The sequence below is a fragment of the Corapipo altera genome, unplaced genomic scaffold (genome assembly GCF_003945725.1).
Source record: "Corapipo altera isolate COAL_440 unplaced genomic scaffold, ASM394572v1 48b, whole genome shotgun sequence".
Taxonomy (NCBI): domain Eukaryota; kingdom Metazoa; phylum Chordata; class Aves; order Passeriformes; family Pipridae; genus Corapipo; species Corapipo altera.
In genome coordinates this window covers 197,992-225,848 of record NW_020884884.1, presented here as the reverse complement: position 1 = coordinate 225,848, position 27,857 = coordinate 197,992, and the positions used below count along the sequence as shown (strand labels likewise).

Here is a 27,857-nt window from a genome sequence, read left to right as displayed (position 1 = left end):
CACATATACCTACATATGTACATATATATACATATATGTGTACATCATATATAAGCACGTATACATACATACGTACATATATATACACATACATATATGTGTACATCATATATAAGCACATATACCTACATATATATACACACACGGTATATTTATACACTACTTATTGCACGTTTGAAGCAGCAGCCATCCTCAGGCTCAGAACTACCGAAGAAGACGGAAAGATGTGCGAAAATAAAGCGAAATAACAGAAAAATTAAAAAAAAAAAAAAAACACAAACAAACAAATAGACCTTTCTAAAGCCTATTTAAAGGCTCTAGGAGGTAAGGCCGGACTCTGGTCCCCTCCAGTCCCTGAGCGGCCCGGATGCTCAAGGCCCCTCAGCGGGTGTGGGACACACGAGCCCCCCCCGCCGCCAGTACCGTGGCCGTGGCCGTGGCCGTGGCCGGTGCCGGGGGTGCCCGTGCGGGCGGGCGGTACCTGCTTGACGCGCTGCTTGAGCCGCGGGTCGATGGCGCGGCCGGGCCGGCTCCTCATGGCCCCCCGAGGCGGGGACTCCATTTCCCAGCGGGGCCCGCGGCCGGGCCCGCCCGGGCGGGGCGGGTCCTACGGCGGCCGGGAGGGCCCCGGGGGCGGCGGGCGCGGCGGCGGGATGGAGTCGGTGGTTTTCATCTTCTCGCTGATCGACTGCTGCGCCCTCATCTTCCTCTCCGTCTACTTCGTATCCTGCTCCTCCGGGGGTGGGCAGGGATGGGGCACGAGGGCGGGCCGGGACCCGACGGGCTGGGGGCGGCGGGGCGGGGGGAGCTGAGCCGGGTCACGGCCGCGGTTCGGGGGCCCGGGGTGCAGCCCCCTGGACCGGGGGATCCGGGGAGCCCGGAGCGCCTGGCTGCGGGGAAGCGCCGCGGGATTCGGTGCCCAAAGCATGTTGGGCTCTTGGAGCGCGGGGCGGGGGGGCTGTGGGGGCACAGGGAGCTGTGGGAGCACAGGGAGCTGCGGGAGCACAGGGAGCGGTGCCGGCCCTCGGGAACCGCACGGGCCTAAAAAGCGCGGCCGCGCAACAGGGTTCGAATTGCGAGGGTGCCTTGCCCTGTCTTAGGCGTGTGCTCCGGGCTGTGGGGCTCCGAGTTCCTCGACGAACAGGATTTCCATCTTCTTTGTTAGAGACCCGCCCGCAGCCTTCGCTGCCTGGCGGTGTTGCAATGTAGAGGCACAGATTTGACTTCATTTTCTTTACGTTTCTCAATAAAAGCCAACTAGCTTTTACACCTCTTTCAATCCTAGTGCTATTTCGGAGTCTACCTGCTGGTAACAGAAACAAGTACAGAAGCACTTGGGAAAAAAATTCGGCCTAGAAGGATAGATTATTTGTTGAAAAATGAAAAGCCTTCACCTGTTTTTTTAGGAACAGAAAAAATTGTGTTCATTTCCTTGGAGAAAAGGACAATGTCTTTACAGGACATAGCGGGATGATGTGCACATGTGCATCTTAAGCCTTTTTTGAGAGGACTTTTCTGTCTGAAATATTCATATTTCAGTTGCTGAAAATTCATTCAATAATGATGTTACTCTCTTATTGCCTAATGAACAATCCAGTGTTGCTGTAAGCGTTAAAAAAAAGTAGATTCACTTCTTGAATCTGAACTATTTAGCTTTATTATGAGGAGAGTTTAAAAAGTGCATTAACTTTTCGTTACTTTTAAGTTCTGGCTTCAAGGGTTGTATTAATAAATCTGATACTAAAATTACTGAGTTTGCCTCCCTGGCTTGTTGTAAGGGTTGAACTGAACTTTAGCATTTGTGCAACAGTTGCCCTTGGGAAAATATCATAAAATCACTTGGCCTGGTAATAAAATGTAGCCAAGCTTTCTACCTGACATAGGAGTGAGTTGTAACTGATTGAAATATGTCTTAGGCAGATCAACATGGAACAAGATGTCTGCAATGAGAGCAAGAGGGTTCTCCCCAGTTTATTGGCTAAAAATAAAGCTTTGTGTATTCCCAGTCACCATACAATGTTTCCTTATCTTGGATTCCAGATAATCACACTATCAGATTTGGAATGTGACTACATCAACGCTAGATCGTGCTGCTCCAAACTCAATAAAGTAAATTGTTCCTCATTGCATTTAATGTGGTTTGAGAAAACCACATCCTTCATCTCAGCATCACAAATAAGTGGGGTGTAAATGTATACCTCGAGAGCCTCGACTGGCAGTATTTTGCATACATCCTTTATTTCAGCCTGCCTGTCTCTTTTGGGTGCCCATCTTTCAGCAAATTCAGTCACAGAAGGCTGTTGTTCTGACCCCTGGTGCTCCAGGATGGGCTGCTGCCTAAACTGGTGGGACTGAGACAATGCTTCACAGAACTCTTGAGTTCTGTGCTTCGGTTCTTGTAGGTGGACCACACCAAGGGTGTCTACTCATGACTGAACTTTGAGGTCTTCACAGCAACTTTCTCTGATCTGTGTAATTTCTAACCTCTCTTGAACAGTAGAGTTTTACTGTGATAAGGAAAAGTACCACTTTAAACAAATCTGCTTGAAACTGTTTGCATTAAATCAATGTGGCCTTCCCATGTATGTGTGTTCACTTGGATTTAAAGGTATTTTTTTGTTAATGAAAGAGAGAAAGGTACAGGATACTATCAAGCCAAAAATGTGTAATTGCTAGGGGCTGACCCAATTTAACTATGGAACTTTCATATTGATCAACATTTTTATGTGTTCCAAGCCTGAGGCTGTTTGTACATTTTGTGTCTTTGCAGATTTTAATTATCTATGTTCCTAAATCCACTGTTCTCTGCAGTGATTTCAAATGAGCACTGTATACTTTTTAACTCGCTTTTTTAAATGCTTGTGTAATACAGTTGTGTTCAAACAGCTGCTGTGATGCTCTCCAGACATGCTTGGATAAAGCATCTCTGTTATAATATCGTAGGGCTTGATTTCTGGCTTACTTGCCTGAAAGTATTAATTTCTCCACACTGTGATGGAATCACATGCCTCTACCATGATTACAATGAGATGATAACTCCATATAGATCTCTGTTTCAGAAAGGAATTTATATTTGTGTGTGTAACCCTTTTCTTTTCCCTTTTTACAGTGGGTGGTCCCTGAGGTGATTGGCCATGCTGTTGTAACAGTATTAATGCTTATTTCATTGCACTGGTTCATCTTTCTCCTTAATTTGCCAGTAGCAACATGGAATATATATAGGTAAGTGCACAGGGGTTTATGTGGTTTTTTTCCCCCACTGTTACTAGTTTAGCTTTAAGTGTAGTACAGGGATAAATAATATGTTATGGTGAGATGTTTCAGTTGTGTTCTTGAGCTGCTACTAGTCTTTATTGATCAAACTAACATAAAACCTCTCCTTGCCATTAAAATTATAAGAAACCTAACAGTGTAAAGGATATGAAACTTTTGACCTTTCCTTTCATTATCCCCAGCGCCCAGGAATCTTGATTTGTGGGTCATTCCCAAGTCCATAGGAAATAATAGCATATTAATTTGGATTATGAAGTACTGCAGACAGAGTTGTTAATGTTTTTCATGCTGTGCCTACGTGCGTGATATCAGCATAAAAGTGCTGAGGTCAGCTTGCCTGATGGTTGTAAAACCACTGGGCTGGGGTGTTGTCCCCCACACAATGTCCTCCTTCATTCACTGACTTGTCTCTCCCTCTCATCTGCACTGGTTTTGTTCCCCCATCCTACCTCTTTGTATTTGGAAAGGTTTGCAGACTTTTCATCCTAGGAAAGCTGTCAGTGTTACTGGTCTTTGTGCCCTGGGCTGCCACCCCTTGGAAATGGTTTAGTTATCAGTAAGGGTTTCCATGTGGCAACACTGGGACTGTGATTTCAAAAAATGTTCTTTTTATCTTGTATCATTTGATGTTTGGAGAACTGACCCTTACAGTTGTTAAACTAATGAAAACTGGGTGTGAATTTGTCAGAAATTATCTCTAAACACTATACTATGGGAATAAAAAAGTTTAAGGTACAGGTAGGAAAAGTTTGCTGTAATTCTTGTTTGCCTGAACCTGTTAGGGTTAACTAGTTGCAGGGGTGGGTTGAGTCACTGGTAAAATTAAACAAGAAGTTTCATAGCTCTCGTCAAAACAAAGTTGAGTATCTCTGTACTGATAACCTGGCTGTTCTTGGGCAAAATAGCCATGCATTCATCATCCTTGTTTTCTGTGGAATGCCAGCAAAGCCTTCAAATGTTTCTAAACTGGAGTAACATAAGACAGTATAACTTTGTGCTTAATAAACAAATGTTGCCTAAATGCACACACGTGGGGCATGTTTTTGCCTATTTTTGTTTGGCCACCCACATGTACAAGTGTTACACAAAGTGACCAGTATTCTGTTTGGTATCTGCTGGCAACTTTGGAGTTTGATGTTTCATTTAGGCAAGGCTGTTTCTGCAGAGACACTGGAGAGAGAATGGATTTTCTTTGAAGCTTTCCTTTACTGGTTACCCTGTTGGTGCTTCATTTGGTGTATTTATGTTAATTTTTAAAGTAGCACCTTGCTTTCCCTTCTAAACCCTGTTAATTTTCGAAGATAAATGATTTCTATTTCTACACTTCATGCAATAAGCTTTGACTGCTGTTTTTATTGACAGCTCTCATTTTATATTTGTCATACATGGCATAAATATTCTGAATATCCTAAAATCCAGGATTGTTTCCTCAATTTTAGATATGCAGTGTAGGCAATAAGTGAATCTGACAATATGATACTTTGCCTGTCCTGCCACAAGAAATCAAAATGTTAAGCCTATATCACTAATCCTGCCTTCCTTCTGTGGATTGAGGAGTTTCACTCACACTAATAGCCTGGATTATCCCATCTATAATGAAGGAATTAGAGATTTGCAGGTGTGGTGTTTAGCATTATCAGTTCATCAGGAACTGTAGTGATAGGACAAGGAGTAATAGATTCAAACTAAAAGAGGGAAAATTTAGGTTAGATATATGGAAGAAATTCTTTTCTGTGAGGGTGGTCAGGCACTGGCACAGGTTGCCCAGAGAAGTTGTGGATGCCTCATCCCTGAAGTGTTCAGTGCCAGGTTGGATGGGGCTTTGAGCAACCTGGTCTAGTGGAAGGTGTCCCTGCTGGTGGCAGCAGAGTTGGAACGAGATGATCATTAAGATCCCTTGAACAAAAACCATTTTATGATTATAAAGGAAATCTGCAGATTTGGGATAGAACATACATTTGACCCAGTGTTCAATGGACAAGAGGCATGGTAGAAAATGGTGGACTGTAAAGTAGTTGGAATACCCTGAAGAGAGGAGAAGGTGTCAGTTAAAGTCGGCTCAAGTGGGAACAGATGAAATGTGAACCCATTAGTGTGAGCTGCAAACATCTGGCATCAGCTAAATGTTTTTGCATCTTCTCGGTATGTTACAGTATTTCTGCACACAAATTCAGATGAGTTTAAGTTTATTGTCTATTCCAAAATGATTACAGAAATAATTGTGTTGAGATTGAAGCAGTCTGTGCTTTCTAGTAAAAATGATAAAGGTAGGATAATCTCTTCCTGTCATTCACTTTTCTTCAAAATCTGCCTAATCTCAATGAGTGAATGGCAGTAGTTGCCTAATTTACTAAATGTCTCAAGGATTTCAGTTGGAGGAGAGAGGTTTTGTGCAAAAGGGGCATCAGAAATAAATGCTGGGAAGGATAAATTGGTAAAAAACAGTATCAAGGGAGATTTTCAAACGTTTATTGTAACATCCTGCTGGCCCTTTTTGTTCAGCATGCTCAAATGATCATTTAGTTTGGGGTTTTTTTTTATGAATTTTGTAGTGCCTCAAGTGAGACAGTTTTGTCTTACATTCTCCTTGTTTTAAAACTCTTAGGGAAGTGTTCCATTTTTTTCTTTCTGCTTTGTTATATAAATCTTGAGAGGATAGGTCCAAATAATGTGATTCTTGCTGTGTCTTTAAGTAGATAATACTCATCTTAAAACTGAAAAAGTAAAAAAAAGAAAAAAATTCTTAAAAATGCAGGCAAAATTCTGACCAGAACTTCTACATGGCTTTAAAAATTGTGTAATCTAGAGGGAAGTGTCCTGTTGCTGTGGCAGCAGCTTCCACTGAATGGAAATACTGAAGGCAGTAGTGTGTGTATATATTAAAGCTGACAGTTGTCATGTTTGCTGTAGAAGTTTTTTGGCTGTTTTAGAGTATGACAACTGCCTTGAGTTGGGTTTGTCAGCATTAGCATCATTGTATCCATGACTAGTTTCCTTAGATATGTAATATAAGCTGTCCCAACTTGTGGGCCTCTAGGAAAAAATACCTCACAGGTTCTGCAATTAAGTTGCAAAATTTAAGTGTTATCATTCTTCCTAAAAAGCAAAATTAATACGTGCTGCCCTTGTGGCACTCTTATCCTAGACATATAAGAAAATTATGCACCCTATTTCTAGGATAAATTGGTACAGGAAACTTGTGTTCTTCCTTTTATTCCAATTAAATGCCTTCCATTCCCAGTAAACGGACAATAATGTCTGTTATCCTACTAAAAATAGAACAATCCTTTAAAACTTCAAATTTAGAAGAGAATTTCAAACTGGAATTTGTTCACATGAACTATTTTGCATGGGACACAACTGTCTCTGAAACTAGTCAAATATGCTGCAGTGCTTTTTAATACCTCTGTGTGAAAGACACATACTGTGGTCTTACTGGGGTTTTTTTCCAGTCTTGTACTGCCACTAGAAAACATCTTTGTTTCTTGTTCCCTTTCTCCTCCTATTATTGAAATGAATGTTGTAAGAGCTGGGGAAGTGCCTTTTGGAGTACAAATGTTGCCACTTGAGTACAGAAAGAAAATCAAAGTCTTCTGTTCTGAAACCATTTTTTTTTGCTCCACAAGGAGTTAAATTCCCATATAGAAAGATTATTAATCCAGGAAGGTAAAGACTGTATGACATCTCAATGATTTAATAGTACTGCTCTAGCTTGAGCTCAGGAGGAGTGAGAACTTCATGTGCTCCTATTTTCTCCCATGAGAAATGCTTGTGACAAAAAAACATGGTGCTTGCTGAATTTTCACAGGATGTAAGCATTGTGTTTTCCAACTTCATTCTTCCTTTCCTTATGTTTCACTTGGTTTCACTCAACTTTTGTTCTTATGTGGGTTTGGACAGCAGAACTTCTTCAGTTCTGCCCAGCCTCTCATCCTCTCAGCCTCAGTGTCAGTGCTGAGATATGACAGGGTGGCTGTGACAAAGACAGGAATAATACACAGATCCTTTGTCTTGTCATACACCGTCTCATTTTGACAACCAGAGTTTGTGATTATCTGTGTGAGGTTTTTTTTGCTAAATAAATCACTAATTCTTAGCTAAATGAAGTCTTTTCCTGTCCTTTTCATCTAGTGCATCTTTCCACTGTGGGTGGATGTTTTCTCCATGACAGCAAGTAACTGTGAACAGCAATTAACTGGCATTGGCTGTTACCTGGAATCTCTCCCATTTATACGTGGGAAGCCAGGCTGATGCTTTTAGCACTTCTTGTCCTCCTGTTTTTTGTTTGTGGGTTGTACTGGCAGAGATACATGCAATATCCTAAAACTGAAATAGAATTAAAAAAGAACTCCCTTACCTTGAATCATGAAACAACTCTTTAGATGAAATTCTCTTCTGGGAAAGCTCTCCCCTTCTCCTTCTGCTGACACTCCCTAATGATTCAATGACTACATTTTTGGGTTTTGTTGTGTGGTGTTTTTTTTCTTTATTCTTAAACTTTCAGGTACATTATGGTGCCAAGTGGAAACATGGGAGTGTTTGATCCCACAGAGATCCATAACCGAGGACAACTGAAATCACACATGAAAGAAGCCATGATTAAACTGGGCTTTCATCTGCTCTGTTTCTTCATGTACCTTTACAGGTTAGTTTCAGAAATTGCTCCCAAGGAACAAAGGAATTGTCTGCCAGCTATTTTTATCTCTTCTATTCTTCTAGTGTAATTGCTGGTATTCTAGTCTTATCTTTTTGCATCCTGCTAAGCCTCAGTAATATATTTTGACAGCTATCTGTGGGCTCATTATATACCTTTATTCTTTCTGATCAGACATTATTTGGAAACTCAGGCTACTCCTTAATCTCTAAACCACTACAATATAAAGAGTTACATGCTTTCAGTGCCTACAGTAAGTGGCCTATTTAGAATGGAAATAATCTTGAGGACCAAGTTGATGTAAGTTACAAATGGATGAGTTCTGTGATGGGGCCACTTACTACAAGATGGCAGAGCTGCTGTTATTCTGCAGCAATATTACTTCTGCAGCTCATGTCCTCATAAGCAAAGCACACAGCAGTTGCCTTAGCTTTCTATTTCAGGCTCAAGTGCAGCTCTCTCATGACAGCAATAGCTGTTCCCGCTTGCACATGCTTCAGTAATCCACTGGTATCATGTTTTCTGTTTTGTCACAGTATGATTCTGGCTTTGATAAATGATTGAGAAGTTGAAAAAGAACCATTAGCTGCCAAACTGGGTCATCACTCCAGTGACTGGTTGTGGAGCCTCAGACACCTTCCGAACACACCTAGATCAGTGTCGTCATGCAGTATATTTTTCCTCTTTGAACAAGAAATATTTTTCTGTATTTTTAACATAAAATATTTTCAAAAGACATTGGATTTGTGTAGCAGTTGTTTTTGTTCCTTTACAACCCAAACTGCTGGAGTTGCTGTTTCTGTAAGATGCAATCCTTGCTTACAGAACTGACCTTTGTAGGAATTAAATGGTGAGAAGGGAAACTCATTTCAGCAGCATGGGCTGGTAATGATGGTAGTTCCAGAACAAATTTAAGTGCAGCTCTGGTGTCTACTGAAAGGTGTCAGGATGTGCCTCTGGCTGTCAAGCTGTCCTACTCAAGCCTAGTTTGAAGCAGTGCCTGGAACACAGATTTCAAAGTGGAATAGTAGCACAGCTTGCATCTTTGTGTCAGTGTTTTTTCCAGGTAAAAAATAGTGGAATAAAAGTTATGCTTTTCTCCCTTTTCACCCCTCCCTCCAACAACCTATGTGAAGTTGTTTTTGGATGGATTAAGATCCCTTTGGTGGAAGTGACACCTGTGTGTAAGAGTGAAAAACATAAATAAGAAACATGATTAATACTTGCTTTTTCCCTTCAACTCCTATTTTGTCATTGAAGTACATCACAGACCTTCACATAGAGTAATCATCATCTTGCTGGTTGGAGCTGGTTACAGAGCAAAAGACTATTTGCAGTTGCTACTCCACGAACCTGCTGTTTCCATATCCAGTGAGGTGAACCAAGAGAATGTCTAGCTCAGGGAAATGGTCTGGTAAACCATAACCCCATTTATCCCAATTCTGATGTGACTCTGCTTCAATGATACCAGCAAACTCAGTTCTTTTTGTGCAGCTCTTGCCTCAGTGATAAGTGTATAAACCTGAGTTTGTACCCTCACTGTCCAATAACTGTCTTTAAACTTTTTTATATGTGCTTGGAAATAGGTCTCTTGAAACAAACATATAAATTAAAACACTTTAAAAATACACTTCTGTAATTATGTCCTAAAATTAACGAGCTTTTTCTTCCTAAAGTACCTGGGTTTTTAGTGCACAGCTGTAATTAACAAATTGTTTTCATGGCCAGCAATGAAAAAGACAACTCTGAGGCTTGATTTCTGTACATACCTTGTGTTCAGTGTTTGTTCTAGGAAAAGTTTGGCTTTAAATTTGTGATGGATGGAGTCCAAGTTCAGCTGTTGTAAAGATGAAAAACTGCTGAAAATCATGCTCCTTAAAAAATAATTAAGGAAACAGCTACCCCAGCTGTATGCCACTGACTACACCATAAAAAAATCAAGCTAGAGAAAGTACTGCCCTGTAAAGCTGAAACAGGATGTCAGTCTGAGAAAAGGAGAGCAAGTAAAACTCAGAGAGTAGAAAGAAACTCTTGCAGCAGTTTATGTGGCAGGCAATTAAATTATTTTATTCATGTGTGAGAAAATATACTGTACATTTTGGGTGCTATCTGTTAGAAGAAAAGGGCAATGTGGATAAGCTGCTTAAGTCAGGTCCTTGCTGTAGTGCTGACAGTAGATATATTTCATTAATGTTTCACACTGAGAAACATGAGCATTAATCTGCAAGTTCATCACTTAAACTAGCAGCTGTTTATCTTATCCTAAAGACATGATTTTGAGGTAAGAGCTTTATCATTAATGAAAATATTTGTATGATACATTGTCTCTGATGATTTCTAACTACTAGCACCTCAGAATTGCAGGAATGATGTTTAGATAGAGTAGACCCATTGCCCAAGGAAATTGGTAACATTTATCACTCACTAGGAAAAGCTTCTATTCCCTACCCAGACAACTGTGTCTTCAGAGATGGGACTAGGATAGAGAAGGATAAGGGAAAACAACATATCTGAGGTAAAAAAAAGTGGGGATAGCATGTGTATTCCCTGTACTAGAGGGATGTTACTGTGGATTCCTCCCCACTTCCTCAAGAGTGAATTATTAGCCATGATAGACCAACAAAAAAAAAAAAAAAGATGTGTTTTCTAAGTGGGGGTTGTCAAATATTAAACAATCTATACTTTTATGTGAATGCAAACTTCCCACCTCATTTTTTTAATATCAATAAACTCTCTCTTCATTTATATCTACCAACTGATTATAATATTTGCAAAAACCTTGGTAGCAGGTTTCAGAGACCACAATTCTGCTGAGTAATTCCACTGGTAATTTGAAAGCCTTCCTATTGTACAGGGTCCTTTCCTGCCTCAGGAGAAATCTTCAGTGTCAGCAACAGGAAAAATATATTTGTAATTGCTAAAACTGTGGTTCATTAGCTAGAAATAGGGATCCTACAGTCATCTCCCTCATAGGAGATCCACAGAGCACAGAAATTTTATGGTAGTAAAAATAAAATAAAAAAAAAATCCCTATTTTCTGGGTCTCCCACAGGGAAGAACAGGGTAGTTTAAACCCAAGCTTATTATACAGAATTCAAGACAATTAGAAATTTTGGACCCATTTTTAGTAAAAATTCATCTATCACCATAAATGCATGTGAGACCAAACACAGATCCCTTCCTGTTCACTCACCAGACTATATTTCCCTTTGGAACTGAGGTATCCAAGTATAACTTCACGGGGGAACCATTAGCTTATCCTTCAAATGATTAGCTGTGATTTAGAGAAAGCTCTTAATCCATGAAAACACTAAAGTTGCCCTGCAGGGATTCCAACTTTTAACAGATTATTGAGCTTTTTTTCTCACCCACAGTCTTCAGCCTGGTCAGCTTGTGAAGATGACAGTCACTCCAGTTTTCTGAGAGATTAGACAACTATTAAGAGTTCTGCATTTGAGGGGGGGTTAGTTACAATAGGTACAATTGCATGTTTCCTCCTAATTATTCATTTCAGTTACAGACTGCTGGTTATTTAGCCTGGTTTGTTAAAGAATATACTTGCCTCCTCATCCTAGTATCTGGGGTTTTTTTCCCTGAAGTAGTTCTGTTTCATGGAACTTAGAACATCAGTGGTATGAGCAGTAGCCCTAAGAACAGTTCTGCATGCAGGTTAACAATCAACCTGAAACACTGATAAGCCCATAAAAGCAAATCTTCATCTGTTCAGGATTGTCAAAGCTTTATTCTAATTCTTTTTCTCTCACAAGAAGCTCTCTAGAATTTTGTACGAGTGGTAGAAGACCATTTTTGCCTCCAAGTATATGGTATGGTGGCCACTGGAGGTAGTGATAGGAAAATGTGGGCAATATATATGAACCACCATGCAGTTATCAGTACATTAACCACCTTATCTTTGGCAGAAACATTAGAGCCATACAAACCTCAGTGGTTCTTCTTCAGAGCATTATAGGTCTTTTAAAGTGAGGACACAACTGGGATTGCCATCTCTGATGTGTTGACAACCTAAGCACGTGCAAGACATGCATAGAGGCACATCAGGCAGCACAGAAAGCATAAGCCAAGGTGTAAAGAAGTACCCTGCCTCAGGCAGAGTTTGGATTTAAGGTAATTATGAAAGGCACATTTACTCTCAGGTTTTTTATGTAATTTCTTTTTAATAATCTGAAGGATTAAAAAAACCAAAACCAAACAAGAATCCAGACCACAGCAGTTAATTTTTCATCTTACAAATACTGAAATGTCACAGGTCTGTAGAATTCATATCCCTGTTTCTCTTGTACTCTTCTGACCCATTAAAGACAGACAGGACAGCAGATGAAGCACAGTTTTTGGCTGGCTTTGTTAGTAACTTCCTTCATCTGCTGCATTTATGGCTTAAGTGGGTCTGCAATCCAACAACCTTCCTGCAAATACCAGTACCCAAGAGAAGTGGCACAAAGCAGGACATGGAAAGGAGTAAGGCATGCCCCTTCTGTTGGCAGCTGCATTTAAGCCATAATTATCTATACATTGCCTAAACTGTACGGGAGAGAATAAAGTTAATAAAAGGAGGAGTAAAGATCTTTAATAAAGATCTTTAATAAAGTTAATAAAAGAGGGAGTAAAGATCTTTTCCAATCAATACATAAGCTCAAAGAATTAAAGAACACACTTCAGCAAAAGGTTTGAGTTTGGAAAAGCTACAGGGAGTGGAAATTGAGGTACAACTTTTTATTTAACAGAAATAAGCTGTAGCTGAATGGAAGTGCAGGATAAAGATGAGGTTCTGTTTTAAGGCACAGGGAGGAGGGACAAGAACACCGAGTTAGTTGGAGGGAACAAAGGCAGGAGATACAAGTGCTTTAAAGAGCACCTTCTTAATATGAAGTATCAAAAAACCCAGTAAAACCCACCGATGACCTAAAGCAACCTGGATCCGGTATTCAGGCAAGCCCCAGCAGTAAGGAATCATGGATTTCACGGAGCCTCAAAGGAGCAGGTGTTCAACAAGGGAGATAAGCACAGACTGGGACACGAGCAAGTCGACTGCTGAATGTCCAGTGAAAACACAAGCATGAGGTGGGTTAGAGCCAGACATCCAACACTGCAAAGCCTGCACACAACACCGGGTGACTCATCTGCTCAATGGCCACAAGTTAATTTTCCTAGCGAGGAAGTGAAATACTACAAATATGGAAGAAATCTATAATTAATGATCAAGAAATTAACATCCAAGTCAGTCATATAAGTGAAGTTAGGGAAACTAAGAACTATTCATTCCAGTTATTTATTGTTTATTGAATTGAAAGAAAGGGAATACAAACATTTCTGTTAAGTGCTGTGCACCAACATGGAAAAAGTGTTGTTTTTGGTTTTTTTTTTTAAAAATCCTAATAAAAACAAATCAGAAGTTAATGTAGTTCCAATTGAACAATTTTTAAAGATATGTTTAAAATACTACACATTTATAAAATAAAAAAGTTAAAACGGTGTTCTGTAAATAATTAGTAAAACAAGTGAAAATAAATACGAGACCCAAAGTTCTTATGTTTTTAATGTAATATAGCAAAGAAATTTTAACTACTTAATAATATCCGAGGAGAGTAACAAAAATCCAGAAAGTTTAAGAACGCAATCCTTTGAAACATTTAATATCAGTCCATAGCAAATAGTCATTACATACCAAAAGCTCTAAGTGTTAACTAGTTCCACCACAACTCCATATAAATCTTGACAATTTAGAAATCTTGAGATCAACAATAAAGTTCTTTTCTTGATCTCTACAGCTTGGTTTGTAAGTACATACATGCTTTGAGGATCCATTTTGTCCCATATGTTTTCAAGGAGCCAATAACTTTTTCCATCTGTGCCTAAAAATGTTAAGTTTCAAATCTAGCACATATACCCTAAGAATGAAAAATGTTTAAGAAAAAAGATGGGGCACAATGAATTTCAAATTTATAAAAATATACTGATATTAACCAAAACCTTCTGGTCAAAGGACACTTCACATACACACGACTTAAAGTATGCAATAAAACATGACAAGTACCTAGAACATTTGGTTCTCTGTCTGTTCATGGAACACATGCACACACACATTCATACCAGATGGGAGGAACACTCTCACAGATGTTTTACTGAATCCAGATTATCTGGATTAATTGACAGAAAACTTGTCTACAGTTTATTTCAACAACTAGAGGCAGCTACTGCAGCAGTAGTTCAACACTGCACACTTCAATTAAGTCCACCCTGTTTAAAAAAAGTGTCATAGTTAATGATTTTTGTTTCTAAACATTGTTAAGAGTAGCAGTTTTCAAAATTAAGTATGGCAGCTGAAAATGGACTCAAGCCAATGTGGAAAAGACAGGAGGAGGCCAAAAGGAGGATTAGCCATTTATGGGATGGGTGTTCCTCTTAAGAGTCATCTCAAAAAAAAAAAAAAATCAGATACAAGTGTACTTTGTAGCTAAAAATATGGACAAACTATTGAAAGTGCATTTTTCCTCCTCCCCCTTGAGTTACAGTAGTTTGTCTGTTGCTCAGTAAATTCTGCTTTTTATGTCCATTCTTCTCTCTCTACCTCCCTCCCCATTTGGGTCTACAACATATCCCCCTCAAGCTACAGCTAATTGTTCGAGTCCTGGTTTCCTGCTAAGGAAGCCTTTAAAACTGACTTTGGGTGGGAGTATCACTTAGCAGTGTAGAAGTTACACAACTGGACACAAACTCCCAACAGCATACGGAGTTTTATTAAACATTACCTGTTTGAAGCCAAGTTGAGAAGTAACTGGCAAGATCTGGGTAGATTTCTAGCTTGCATCTTTGCTCCAATCATAAAGAGAAGTTAACTTTAAAGTTGGAGAACTTTAGAAAAGACAGAGGGAATTTAAAAACAAAGGTGTCATTTCCCCCACTACCCTCCCCTCCAAAACAAGAACACAGCTACCATTTTCCCTTTTGTGCTCCATTGTGCCCTTGAAAATTACTTACCTGAACAGCTAAAGAACATTCAGATAATAAAACGCTTCAGCACTTCTTTTTTTTTTCCAAGATCTGCCTTGATAGTAACCTGGGGCTACTGTGAATATTTTAAGCCAACAGGTGATCAGAGAAAGTTACAAAATGAGTGCACGCTTACAGTATTTTCCTCTCTAAAACCATTGGTCTGTTGACTAGAAATACAGTAATTTATTGTGGGTGTGTACTTGTTCCAGCCTTAGACTCCAGCCTATGAACATTTTTAAGCACATGGAAATCAACACGCTGCAAACGAGCAAACTTATTTGGGTTTTTTCCCCCACCCCACCCCAGTCTCATTTTACAGTCTGTGCACAAAAAGTATTGGTACTTTTCAATTCACATATTGTGAATATGTGATGTGTTTGAAATGGTTTAGGTTCCTCTTTCATCTCCAGGTTGGAATGGTAGTCATTGCTGCTACACCTATAACGGCAGTTTGCTGTGGGACCAAGTAGTGTGGCAAAATGCAGACGAGTCTCACCTTTCTCTGCTCTCTGCTCATCACCCGTGAGGCGCTGACAGCGATGCAACACCTGTGACTGAGACACTCTGGAAGCAGTGCCATCTGCTTGGAGCTTTCCTTAACATGGCATGGCTGCACCACGACACTAAAGGAGAGAGTTCGGAACATGTGCCTCTCCCTAACTCTGCTTCGTAATACCTGAAGTGTCCTTTATGGGTACAAAGCAAGTACTGAAGAGACAGGCAGTATTTGGGCAGAAGTACAAGGTTTAAATTTCTAACTGCATTGCAGTGGAAACCAGGCACCAGCACACACAAACCCCCACACACAGCTTGTGCCAAGAAAGGAGTCTCACTCTGATTAGTTATGGCCACCACATTAAAAATGCCTGTTGAAGTGCATACGAGAATTTAAATCTCCACTTGAGATTTGATCCAGCCTTCACCACCTCCCTGGAGTTCCCACTTTATTCCCATGAGGTAAGCAAGTAGTGCCAGACCATTGTATGAGACATTATTAAAAGACATCAAAACCATTACTCTCCTTAATCTCCCTAAACAATGTTTGGTTTGAAAACACAAGTTCCAGAGTAAGACAATACTAGAATAACTTCCAAAGCTTCACATACTGTGGCATTGCTTGTGAATTATACCGTGTTTTGAACATGTAAAATACTGTTTACAATTTAGGTAGGTAATTTTTCTTTAAAGCCCAAAGGTTTAGCTTACTCAAATTTGATCTTCGGAACTTGTCTGTTTCCCTGCAACACCAACACCATAGGAACAAGGCTGACTAATCCTACACTGCCTGAACTAGGAAAAGAAACAAAGAGCTTCCTCCAGAACTAATTCATGGAAGAAGGAAATGATTTATAGTGTCAAGTTCACATATGTATTCCCAGTACTATGGAACAGTAATTGCTATCAAAGCATTCACCTTAACTTTAAGGCTGATGTACTGTAAACTGCAGATAAGAACATTAAGTTCCTACCTGGTTTTGGAGGTACTGAAAGACTAAGGTCAGATTTGGGGCTGGTCTCAACCATAGTATCAGAATCTTAACTCACACTTAAGTTTGCACACAAGGCAAGAAAAACACCAACCACCTGGCTGGAATCTAAAAAGAAAAAAAAAAATAAAAATCTAACCTTCACTTTGGTTTTCTGGGAAATACCACATTCCCATTCATCAAAGTGGCTACACTTTTCCCAGGAATTCCGGCAAACCTTCCCCCATCCTTCTTCCACACATGACTAGTAAGAACACTAGATTATTATCTCATTAAAGGATGAAGTCCACACCTCTGTTCACACGACTGCATGGCATGCCCTTCCCTGCTCCCTCTTTACTTTGCAGCAGTACCAACGCTACCTTTCCACCCACGGTGGCAAAAGGGAATCCAGTGCCATCCCACAATGAATTTGTGTGTAGTGCAGAAGCACAGAGATGCCAGGCCATCTGTTTACACCAAAAAGAATAAATATTTAAATTATAAATGTCTCTGTTTTTTCCTTAACGTGGGATATTAGTGGAACTATTCCTAGATGTGTCAAGTTGTTTACAGCACCAGCTTGCAACAAGGTCTGGGAGAGGCATTTAAATCCATAAACTTAAAAGTATATTCTCAACACAGAAATCTATACACCTTTGTTTATCAAATAAAGAAAAATTTCCATCGTAATACAAGTGTTTAATTATGATTTGTATGTTAATTACTTATACAAAATGTTGACTTTGTGAAGAAAGGACCTTTCGACACACTCCTCCCTTGAAGTGCAGTCTACCTTTTACAACAGCGTTGTTGCATATATTTATGTAATTTAAAAAAAACCAAAAAGGCCTTTCCTTGTTTAAACTTAGTCTGGTGGTGCAGTCTGAACATCCTTTTTATTTCCTAAATAATACAATTTATCTGTTAAGATGGACAGCGAGTTCCTCCATCTAAAACAAGCTTCACTGCCTACACAAAGCTCCTTCCAGCCACTGCTTCTGATTGGGTCTCAAGACACTCCAGAAAAGCATCAGTGATACCGTGTTTCATGACACTTCTTGCATTGTTTTAATTCCAAATGTATACAAATGAAGTCATTTTAATCCTATAAATAATTTATTTTTAAAAAATTGTGCTGTTAACCCCTTTGCAGGCCAACGAGCTATGTGAAAAGTACAAAACTTTTTGTCAAATGTGATACTGAGAGTGCTTTTGACATTGTTCATTGGTTTATCATCTCAATTTATATATATACTGCGCAACGGGCAAGGCTAGAATCCATGAACCAAGCTGCAAAGATCTCAAGCTAAGTAAGGCGGAGAGAGACTTGAGAAACAAGAGAAGGAAATACTTTCCTATCCAATGTATACTCTTCAGACTAAAGCACTCTTTCTATCAAGCCTTCTAAACTGTTAAATAAAGTGTTCCAAACAAGCATTTAAACTTCATTACACAGAAGAGCAACAAGAACAGTAGCCTGCCAGACAAAAAGGCAGGAGGGAAAAATATATATACTGAGTTCAATGGTTAGCCTGAATGTAGCACAGTTCTTCACAACCGATGGGGGGGTAATTTCAACACGGTGTCCAACAAAGTTCTAAGGACGTGCTTCATCTCGACTGGTTACTATGAAGCAAGGTGGTAAATGTTTGGCCCCAACCGGGCTTCAGAAATGGTTCTTTTTCATGACGAGCATGTCTGTCCAGCTATCAATCATGTTTGTTTGCACCAAATCCCAAGCCATTTAAAATACGACTAATTAAGTTAAACTGAAGTCGTCTGCTCCAAATTCGCCATCAACTATCCATGCTACTGCATTCCTCTGAGCAAAAACAAAAACATAAAGAGAAAGAAAATCACAGCTGGAAGATCTTAGCAATGGTTAACATTTCTATTATAAGGTAATTACAGGTACAGTGTATTTACATAGATTTTACCGAACATGCATTAGGTTAATGGATCTCATAATGTAGCTAAATTCCATGCTAAAAATTACTTATTTTAAATAAAATTATTAATATCAATCTAGAAATTAATTTAGCATGTTAGGTGTGGGTACTCGAAAAGCCTCTGTTCCTAAGAGAAGTAACACATTTGCATTTGAGTTCTAGGGGAGTGTTCTAATTACAAAGCTGTCTTGCTACCCATTTAAGATTCCTAAGTTGTTACATATTACTCTCTGCACCTACACTTCTTGCAAAAGCATTGCTGTGAGAAATCTATTTTCTGTTGTTTTGGTATTCATGGCACTTATTAGTTCATTTTCTGTAGGAACTAAGAAAGAGTGAGCAAGCCACTAACTAGAGAAAACCAAACAACAAAACCATGAGTAAACCAGCTGGAGAACAGGCTCTGAGGGTACATTCCAGGTGTTACAAACAGATTAGCCAAACTGGTCCACATAGTTCAAGACTGGAAGCAGATGTGTCAGAAAGCACAAGTGTGTAGGGAGAGGAGGTAATTCTTCCTCCTAATATCCTTCCAATTTTCAGCCATTTTTACCTAGGGGACATTCTGCACTAGAGGGGTTTACTTCTCTAGTAGCACTAAATTGATTTCTTCTTGATTACTCTGCCCAGGTTCCTCTTGAACTTGTATCCACACCCAGTATTCATTAGGTCCTGTGGCAATAGGACATACTGTACTTCTTTTTAATATCCACTGCAAATACATATTCAACCTTGTAGTATAAGAAATGAGAGATGTATATGAACTGCAAAACAGCTCCCCAGCAGTCATCTCATTAACAGTCCTGGGGGAGGCAAGAAGGGCTGGGAACACATGCACATTTTGGCAGCACAAAAACGAGCGTTGTCTCTCTCCCCTGGACACATGTAATTGCTGATGGTTTAGTAAAGGTTCAGTTTTCTAGAGATATTCCTGGAGAAAACTTCATACTCTCTCCAGACTTTGGAGATTCCTTTTGTAAGCACTGTAATACCATTATTCAACTTGCAGTGTGATTAGAATGCATTATTTAAATTTTAATAACATTTTATGTTATTACCTTAAGCACTGGAGGCAAGATTTTTAAGATGTCTACATAAATAAGTTAATATAATGACACCACAGTTTTCTATAAAAAAAAAACAAAAGCAAAAACAAACTTCCAAAAAACCACACCGAACAAAAACCCCAGTAACTTCTTTTTTAGTAAGCACACAGGTTTTTACCTTCAATATCCTGGTTGTCTACGAAAGGCGCTGGTCCCCATATTCTAACAGTGCCATCGTCGGAGGCGCTGGCCATCATGGATGGAATCTGCGGGTTCCAGCTCACACAATTGACTGTACGCGTGTGCCCTGTCAGCTCCGCAATCGGCAGCTCGCTACGCTTGTGCCAGATATACACTTTGTGATCTACACAAAACACACATTTAAAGAAGGCTGAGAAACACTGTCCTGCACAGGCTGATTTGGTGTATCAAAGAGCACTTCCACACGAGCTCTCAGCAACTCGGCTCTCGTTAACGTTGCAAAACCTGTGTCTAAAACCCATGTCCCAAGTGTGCAATAGCACTAACAAAATTTTTATTCTAAAAGCGATCAAAAGAATACAGGTCAAGCTCTTCCATTAACACCTGCAAGTCTACTATACTAGGTATTCGAAGAAAAACATCTGACTACAATGTTTTACAATGCAAATAAGAGAATACACGGCTAAAGACAGAAACCAAGCTAATCTTGGAGTCGTAATCTTATTCAAAAGGAAGATTTGTAGATTTTTTTCTCCCCTCAAATAATTGTATTTACAGATTAGTAAAGGTATTATAAAGTCATGAGTACTAAGACCTCCTTATAATCACCTCCTGTTAATGACTCCTAGATAAGATCACAGTTCTATAGTTTATGAAAAATATCTTAATACTAAAGACCTGCAACACTTCAGTGAAAGTGCAAACCAAGCAAATGAGGGAGGGCAAAACTTAATGGCTCAAACTGTGAGCTATTACTGTCTTTAACAATTATTGTGTGGTATTTAGAGATATCAGTTTGCACATATTAAAGCAGGTGCAATAAACAACCCTACAGATCTTATTTTGTGATGGGAAGTTTTAAATTACTTCTAGCAACATCCCTGAAATAGAATAGCAAACTGGTTAGACACTCTATTGCAATTTCTAGAGAAGTGTTATTTGGCTTTATAGCCAGCCACAGGTCAGAATAAATTGAGGGTGGGAGCGTCTCCCAGCTGTAGACTAGCATCCTGTAACAAGGCTGTGGGTTTACCTGTCTAGTAATGTCTGTGGAATATTCCAAGCAGAGCTGCACAAACTGAACAAGTATGTATTGCAAGTATTACACAAAAGCCTGGTATCCACGTCTAGCATATCAAGTGGAAGTATTTTAATCTGTTTGAAAGGCTTTAATGTAGATGTCACTCTGAAGGCTGTTCGCAAACAAACCTATCTTCCTCTGTTCCTCCCAACCCCTTTTAAAATAAACTTGCTCTCTGACCTACCTGCTAGAAAAGCATCATGGAACCATGTGGTAACAACTGTCTTCTGCTGAGCCAGCTCACTTCAGTGTACCACCTTTACATGTACTCATATCAACACAAATGTTCTGGTTGTGTTTACACTCCACTTAACCATTGCAAGAGACTACATATCCATGCAACCGACACCAAAAACGCAAGTCACACTCTGCTTACACAGACAAGTGTAAGGACACACAAGTCTCTGCTGCCTGGGAAAATCAAAGCCTAAACACACACCAGTATTTTGGTTTGGAAAAAACAAGTTAGCTACATTAAGGCAGCAGTTAATCCCCCTCTTAGAGACCTCTATTTTCTTCCTATTGATGCAATGGTGAAAAAAAACCCTACCTAGCTGACAATATGCTTTAAGATGTAATCAATTACTTTAAAAGAGACTATGACAATGTGATCTGTTATTTTTTTGTTTGTTTGCTTATTTTTTAAAACAGGACTTTCTCAGTAGCCCCATTTGCAACTTCAGTACAAAGAGGCAACAGCTTGAAAGAGTTCAAGTCTAAGTAGATAAAGTACCATCAGTTTCAACTACTGCTCGGTAGTTTTTAGACAAAGAAGGTAATAAAGAGTAAATAAATGGGGAAAAAAAGGACTGGTGCACTACAGTATCTATACCTACACATAGTTATGGCTAAACAAATCCTGAACTTCTGGATACTTGGGTCTCAAACCAAGAAGCTTGTTCACCCATCAGAAGAGGTTCACACTGGACTAGAAGACTGGAGGTGCTGTCCTTCAGTCATATTCCACAGGATATGGTCAGAGGGTGAAACCTGGTTTTATTTTAGACATATTTCCCAAAAAGAATAGTAGTGTTTCCTAACATCTTAAAGTTACACAGCACTCACAGTGATTGCTGACATATTCCAAGAGTAATTCTTAGTCCTGCATAAGCTTGAATTTTAAGTGACCTACATGGCAGGTGATTGCACTATAGTGACAGAACTGAACCAATTCGAGATATAAACCTTTAACAAATTTCTGCTCTTGCCACAGATAGTTGAATAAAAACATACCACAAAGCCTTTGATCACCAAGAAACCCCACCAGACTACATCAACAACTGCTTATTTTGAGACTACTGTCTGCAATTAGAATGACTACTGAAATTAAAATAACCTCACCACACCTGTATCTTCGACAGGCAAATGAAGCTGTTATTCCCCAGGAGTACTTTTTGTTCAAACCATAAGTCTAAATATCACACCACAAAAAGAAAAATCCTCAAGAACACCTCACCCACTTTTAATTAAAACTGTGCAGATGCTTTTGCTTTAGAGGAGCAACACAAAATTGAGTCATTAATGCTTTCTACTAGTACCGTCCTCTCAGAAGATTAGCCCACAATTACTTCTTGAAGTATGCCTCAATCTCAGCACATCTCAAATTTATTTCATGAACCAGTTTGCTTGCTTTTATAATGTTGTTAGCAACTATTACCAACAAAATTAAGGTATAGGAAGGATAGTGTTCCAGTTTTCTGTACAAGGGAGAATGGTGTTACCTTCACTACCACTCGCGATGAAATCTTCATTATGACCTCCGAAACACGAGTGAATTGTGTAGAATCCTTGTGTAACACCTTGATACTTCCTCACTAAAACTCTGTCTTGTAAGTCCCACAAGTGAACTCCCTGGAAATAATAAATATAAGGAATTTCATCATAAACACTATTAATGGCATTTTTTTGAACTATGAGAAAAAAATTAAACATGAAAGTACACTACACTTCAGAGCCAACCTCAGTACTGTTACTAGATAAAGAGAGTAAAGATGTATCAAAATACTAAACTAAACTTTCAGCCTTTCCTCCCTTCCATTCTGAAAGCTCCTATTCTTAGCCAAGGTTCCAAAAGCAGAATCAGATATATAAAATCTAATTCTCATGCCCCTAGACTTTTTCACCTGCCACATTTCTTGCTGTACCTGGCCTTCTGATGCAAAAGCCAGTTAAATAACATTTAGCAGTACATATTTCACAATAGGAAACTCTTGAGTATAAATCAGTCAAAAAAAAAAAAATTCAGTCTCAAGAATAAGATTAGCTTATTTTCAGAAAATTCCATGCTCTTACCTATGAATATTAAGGCCTTCATATTACATGATATACAACTGATTAATACCAAATATCCCAACTCACATCAAAATATTTAAGAACATGAAGCATTTGCAAGATTTATTTGCATTTCTATTTAACATCACCAACTCACCTGAGTTGCTACATTTAACAAAGCTAAACGGCCATTTTTTGAAATAGTAAACGACATAATAGGGTGATCTTCTTGTACTCTGAAATGATAGGACACAAGTGTCAAGATAACCAGATAATGATGCAACACCAAGGTAAAAGGCATGTCCTGTATCTGCAATATTATCAGGAAAAAATAATTCTGAATTCAAAATTAGGTATATCTTTATACATCAGTACAAGCCAGGTCTGCAATAGCTTGCTTATATTTATGGTAAATCCCAAGACCAAGAGACTTCAGACTTCAACTCCTAAATTCAAGGCAGGATCCTCTAAAATATGCCAGGAATTGAGAGGCCTACAACTCTTGATGACAGAAATGTCAACACATCCACTCAAGTGCTTAGGAAGTTATTTCTAATACTTGATCTAATGCTGCCTGCTGGAACTTACTCACTAGTTCTTGTCCCGTGCTATTCTTGTTTTCTTTTAATACTGAGAGCATTTTAATCATTTGTTTCCCATCCTGCCCCCCAAATCCTTCCTCAACCTTCTTCTGACACTAAGAAGCAGGAATTCAAAACCAAAGAAAGAAGTAGTAGTTACATGTTCCTGTCTGTGAGATCCTCAAAGTTATAACCCCGAATTCGCTGGTGTGTGTCCGATGCTAGAACAGTTTTCCCATCACTCAAGCACCAAAGACATTGTACTCTCACCCCTTCCCAGGAGTCAAGGAGATTACCATCTAAATCCTGATCAAAAGAAGAAAAAAAAAAAAAAGACAAACAGGGAAAAAAAATGAACCATTAGTCTCAGATCTCTGAGGAGTTGTGACACATATCTTTTTCACCTTCTGTTCAGAAAATTGCTACAGAAAGCAATCTTACCCTTTAAAAGGGAGGACTTGGTTGTCATAACTGAGGGCTTTTGTAGGAATCTGCCCTGGAGAGCTGAGAATCCCTTTTGTCACTTATTTTCTCGTGCATGACATGTGCCATCTACACCACATCACTGAGCTGACCTTTGCAGTGAGTGAGGTTTACATACTGCACTATTATTCCAGGCACCAAGTCAGATGGCAAATAATCAAGAACAGGGTGACTATGGACCACCATCCAAAATCAACACTACTCAGATAATGAGAATTTCAAACTTCTGTTTACACGAGCAAAGACAGCATGCAAAAACTAAGAAAGATGTAGTCAAAATTCTATGGAATAAATAACATTTGTGGACAAAGGCACTACTTTTTGTTAGTGTATTTTCTAGAGAAGCTAAGAAAAAATTCCCACACCACAAATCCTCCTTTAGGCAGACCAAAGATGCTCAAACCCTTCGAACTGCTACACACAGAAGTGCTGCTGAAATACTTGCATTAACGCATTGCTTCTTTCAATTACAAAGGATTGGAAGCTTTAGTGTACACACACATGAAAAACCCAAAAAACCCACGAACCTCAGATTAGGCCAAAATTTAATTTCTTGCTTTGTTTTCAATGGGACAGAGGCAGAGAACTTACACACTGATAGAACTGTCCACGCTGACCTCCCGTTACAAAACGCTTCCCATCAGGATTCCAGGCCACGCTTGTTAAACTGTCTTCATGAGACTGGCTCATCTTTGTCTTCAGCTCCCCAGTCTGTAAAATAAAGGCAGCAAGGCCTTATACCAGAACCCTTTCCCAAAATGGCACTGATAATTTTATCTGACACGTGTAGTGTTTGGTAGTGCATGTACTTCATGTTTATTAAAAAGCAATACTAACCCATCAATAATGCAGTAAGAAGGCAGTACTACTTTAGCATCTCCAGTGATTTTGGACTTTATTTGGGACAGTTTCTTTTGTCCCTCAAATCAAAAGAGATGGTGTATCAGAAAACTGAAATATTATGAGCGTGGAATGAAAAGAAGTTACAAGAACAAGTCAAGAGCAAGAGAAGCACTATCAAATGAAAAAAACAAACACACACTGAAAGAGAGGAGACTACAGGAGGAAAAGACAGATGACAAAATACATTTCTGTAAGAAGCTAGGAGTATCAGTATTTAGAATGTTTTCCTCCCCCAGCTGAAGCTCTCCAGGCCAAAATTCAGCTTTCATCCCTAGTGTATAATGCTACCGTTTCACAAGACAGAACACCAATGAGTGGCTTACCATTGTCAGAACAGTAAGGGCTTCTCTCTATTCCCTTGTGCCAGCTCTAGTGCTTTTCACTGAGCCAATTTAGTCAATTAAACAGAAGAAAAGTGTTCCAAGGGTGAAAAAAGGGAACATTTTTGTTTTAGGAAACTGAATTAGTTCAGAGTCCAAGACAGCACAAGAAAGACTATACAGCTCACAACTGAGTTAAGGGAAGCTTTTATATCAACTCAAGTGCCCATAAAATTCAACAGCAAAAAGTGATTTGCAAATTCATGAAGGAAATGGCAAAATGCCCTAGTGTCTGACTGAAAGACAAAGTTCTGAAATCATAAATTTAAGCCTCTGTGGATCTTTTACTAACATCACCAACATCAGCTTCTATCTTACTTTTGCTGCTTGTTAAAATCATCAATGAGCAATTGCTTCCTTTCAATGATATTTCTGCCCTCTACTTCTCTTGATTAATTTGCTGTCCCTCTCTTCAAAACCTCTTTAAGGTTCTATGCATTTATGCCATCCCTTCTCAAAAAAGATCCATAACTAGATACACCAGAATTGCTGCATAATCCCAAGCACTTAGACTTGAACTCTAATTTCAGCTCTGTACAAACTGAGTACAAAATTTGTAGGCTGCCATAATTATTTTTTCAAATTAAAAGGGGGGCAGGGAGATCAGCATCTCTTCTTTACACTCAACACCTTCGCACAAGTTTGTAGCAGTTACTTCTTTCACACCTGAAGCATTCAGATATTGAAACAAAAGCAGCAGGCTGACCACAACGTTTTTATTTTTCACTCTTAGTCACCACTTACTTCTACATTCCAGAGCCAAAGCTCAGAACAATCATCTGGGCCACAGGCAACAAGGTAGTTGTCATCTGGACTCCAAGCAATGTAAGAGACCCCATACGCATGACCTTCTAATGTCTTAGGTAGTTTTAGCTGGTGAGTATCCTGGAACAAGAGAGAGACTATTGAGACAATGCAAATGAACTCCTACTAGATTTCACATATCCAGTGTGTCCAAGCACAGCACAGCAAGTTTACTTTAAGCAACTTGTCACCTGTGAGACATGAATAGGTTCCTACTGGAAGAGCAACTGCCAGTTTACAGAGTAGGGCCAGGAAATGAAAGCTTCTAAGTGCAAAACAAGAACACTTGTAGGTATTTTTGTTCTAATCTTCTGTGATTCTAAATGCAAACCTCACAAAATACCACTGTGTACAAAGTTTTACATTACATTACGCTTGCTTTAGTACTTAAGATTTCTGTAGTGTCAAGTCTTTCTGCATCTACTGGAATATGAAAGTAATATTATCTATATTTTACAGAATTAAGTTACTTGCTTAAAAGGCATGTTGGAAGCCTGGTACAGTTAAACAGAACCAAAACCTTCACGTAGGCTGACAAGGGAAAACCTTGAAGTGCCAATATTTTTAGAAACTTGAGCGTATCTTGTGTGTGCTGCTCAAGGAAGAAGTTTTACAGAAAGATATTTTTATAAACTTCCTTGAGAGGTGTTCTTAAAATGTTGCCTACAGCAAGCTGCCTTCTGCCAGATTTAGTGAATGAAGCATACTTGGCACATGCATCATCTTGTATCATCTTTATATTACAACTGTTTTACTGCTGCCTTGTCAGAGGAACTTGACTTTCAAGAAGCTTATAAAGATAAATAGTACAGTGAGATACTGTGAAACAACCACACATTGGCTTTCTAAATACAGAAACATGCTTCAATACAGTATTAGCACTGACTCCTGACAACAACATGCATATACAGAAAGCAGAACAGAGCTTGTTAACTGCTGAAATTTTTGTGAAGCCTCTTGGAAAAGGGAAATCAAAATTGTTCTCCCTCTCCCGTGGTTTTTCTCTGCATGGCAGATGCTTATATCTCCAAATTTTTTTTCAAAAAGAGTGACTCATTTGCAAATCTAACTTGATTTCTCTAATTGTTCCTTCTGTTTCTTTTGTTTCAGCATTAATCAACAGAGCACCTCTTGATTCTAAAGAGAAAGAACAGAAGAAAAGTGACCTGAAGGACTGTTTTGTGGGATCAGCTGCAAAGGATTTGGTGACTCTCAGCCAGCCTGCAGCTTTGAGGGTTCTGCTGATGAGAAAAAGCAAATTCCTCAAAAGAAAGTGAGATAAGAATAATCTTCAGAGTACAGAGAAAGAGGGGCAAATGAGTGGACCTCCTCAAGACCCCCTTTCCATTCTAATCATTACTCCTGGACTGCATTAGACACAGCTGTGTCTGTAGCCAAAAGGATCTGCAAGGAAACTGAATCATATGTGACATCATCTCACATCCTGGAGCTTGTCTGCAACTAATGCATTTCTTCTTAGAACAGAATTACAGTAGCCAGTCCCTTCAGCATACTTGAAACTCATTAGGAGCAAGACATATAAGATATTCCTCTTCTAAGGACAGAACTCTGTAGCTGTTACTATCTTCCATACTGCTCTCATACTTCTCTCCAAATACAGCAAAACTGCTATACCATGTTTTGCTCTAAAACAACAGTCAGCGGAATTTCAGGCAAACTTTCCCAAATGTAGTTAATCCACTTCCCACCCACCACCTAAAGAAATCTCAGGAGTTCTATCCCTTACATTA

General features: G+C 39.2%; 3 protein-coding genes across 4 annotated transcripts in view; 1 reads left to right on the top strand and 2 right to left on the bottom strand.

Annotated features, from left to right (window-relative positions):
• Positions 1-588, bottom strand: part of NVL (nuclear VCP-like) — a 39,328-nt gene extending 38,740 nt beyond the window's left edge. The window contains exon 1 of the mRNA XM_027641712.1: positions 482-588. Coding sequence (XP_027497513.1) covers positions 482-562 — 81 coding nt within the window. The 5' untranslated portion in view covers positions 563-588. The remainder of the gene's footprint in view (positions 1-481) is intronic.
• Positions 589-616: 28 nt separating this feature from the next.
• CNIH4 (cornichon family AMPA receptor auxiliary protein 4) lies at positions 617-27,306 on the top strand. 2 transcript variants are annotated; one of them, XM_027641711.1, is made up of 5 exons: positions 617-722; positions 2,041-2,109; positions 3,110-3,222; positions 7,778-7,918; positions 27,217-27,306. In XM_027641711.1, the coding sequence occupies exons 1-5, from the start codon at positions 654-656 to the stop codon at positions 27,239-27,241; spliced, it is 417 nt and encodes a 138-aa protein (XP_027497512.1). In that variant the 5' UTR covers positions 617-653; the 3' UTR covers positions 27,242-27,306. The 2 variants fall into 2 exon arrangements, with proteins under 2 accessions (XP_027497512.1, XP_027497511.1); XM_027641710.1 differs by lacking the exon at positions 27,217-27,306 and adding an exon at positions 8,464-9,856.
• WDR26 (WD repeat domain 26) overlaps positions 13,455-27,857 on the bottom strand; it is a 32,073-nt gene continuing 17,670 nt past the window's right edge. Inside the window, exons 8-14 of the mRNA XM_027641709.1 lie at positions 26,047-26,187; positions 24,611-24,730; positions 23,697-23,842; positions 23,113-23,191; positions 22,406-22,535; positions 19,581-19,766; positions 13,455-18,229 (exon numbers count right to left, since the gene is read on the bottom strand). Of these exons, the coding sequence (XP_027497510.1) occupies positions 18,204-18,229; positions 19,581-19,766; positions 22,406-22,535; positions 23,113-23,191; positions 23,697-23,842; positions 24,611-24,730; positions 26,047-26,187 (828 nt within the window). The 3' untranslated portion in view covers positions 13,455-18,203. The remainder of the gene's footprint in view (positions 18,230-19,580; positions 19,767-22,405; positions 22,536-23,112; positions 23,192-23,696; positions 23,843-24,610; positions 24,731-26,046; positions 26,188-27,857) is intronic.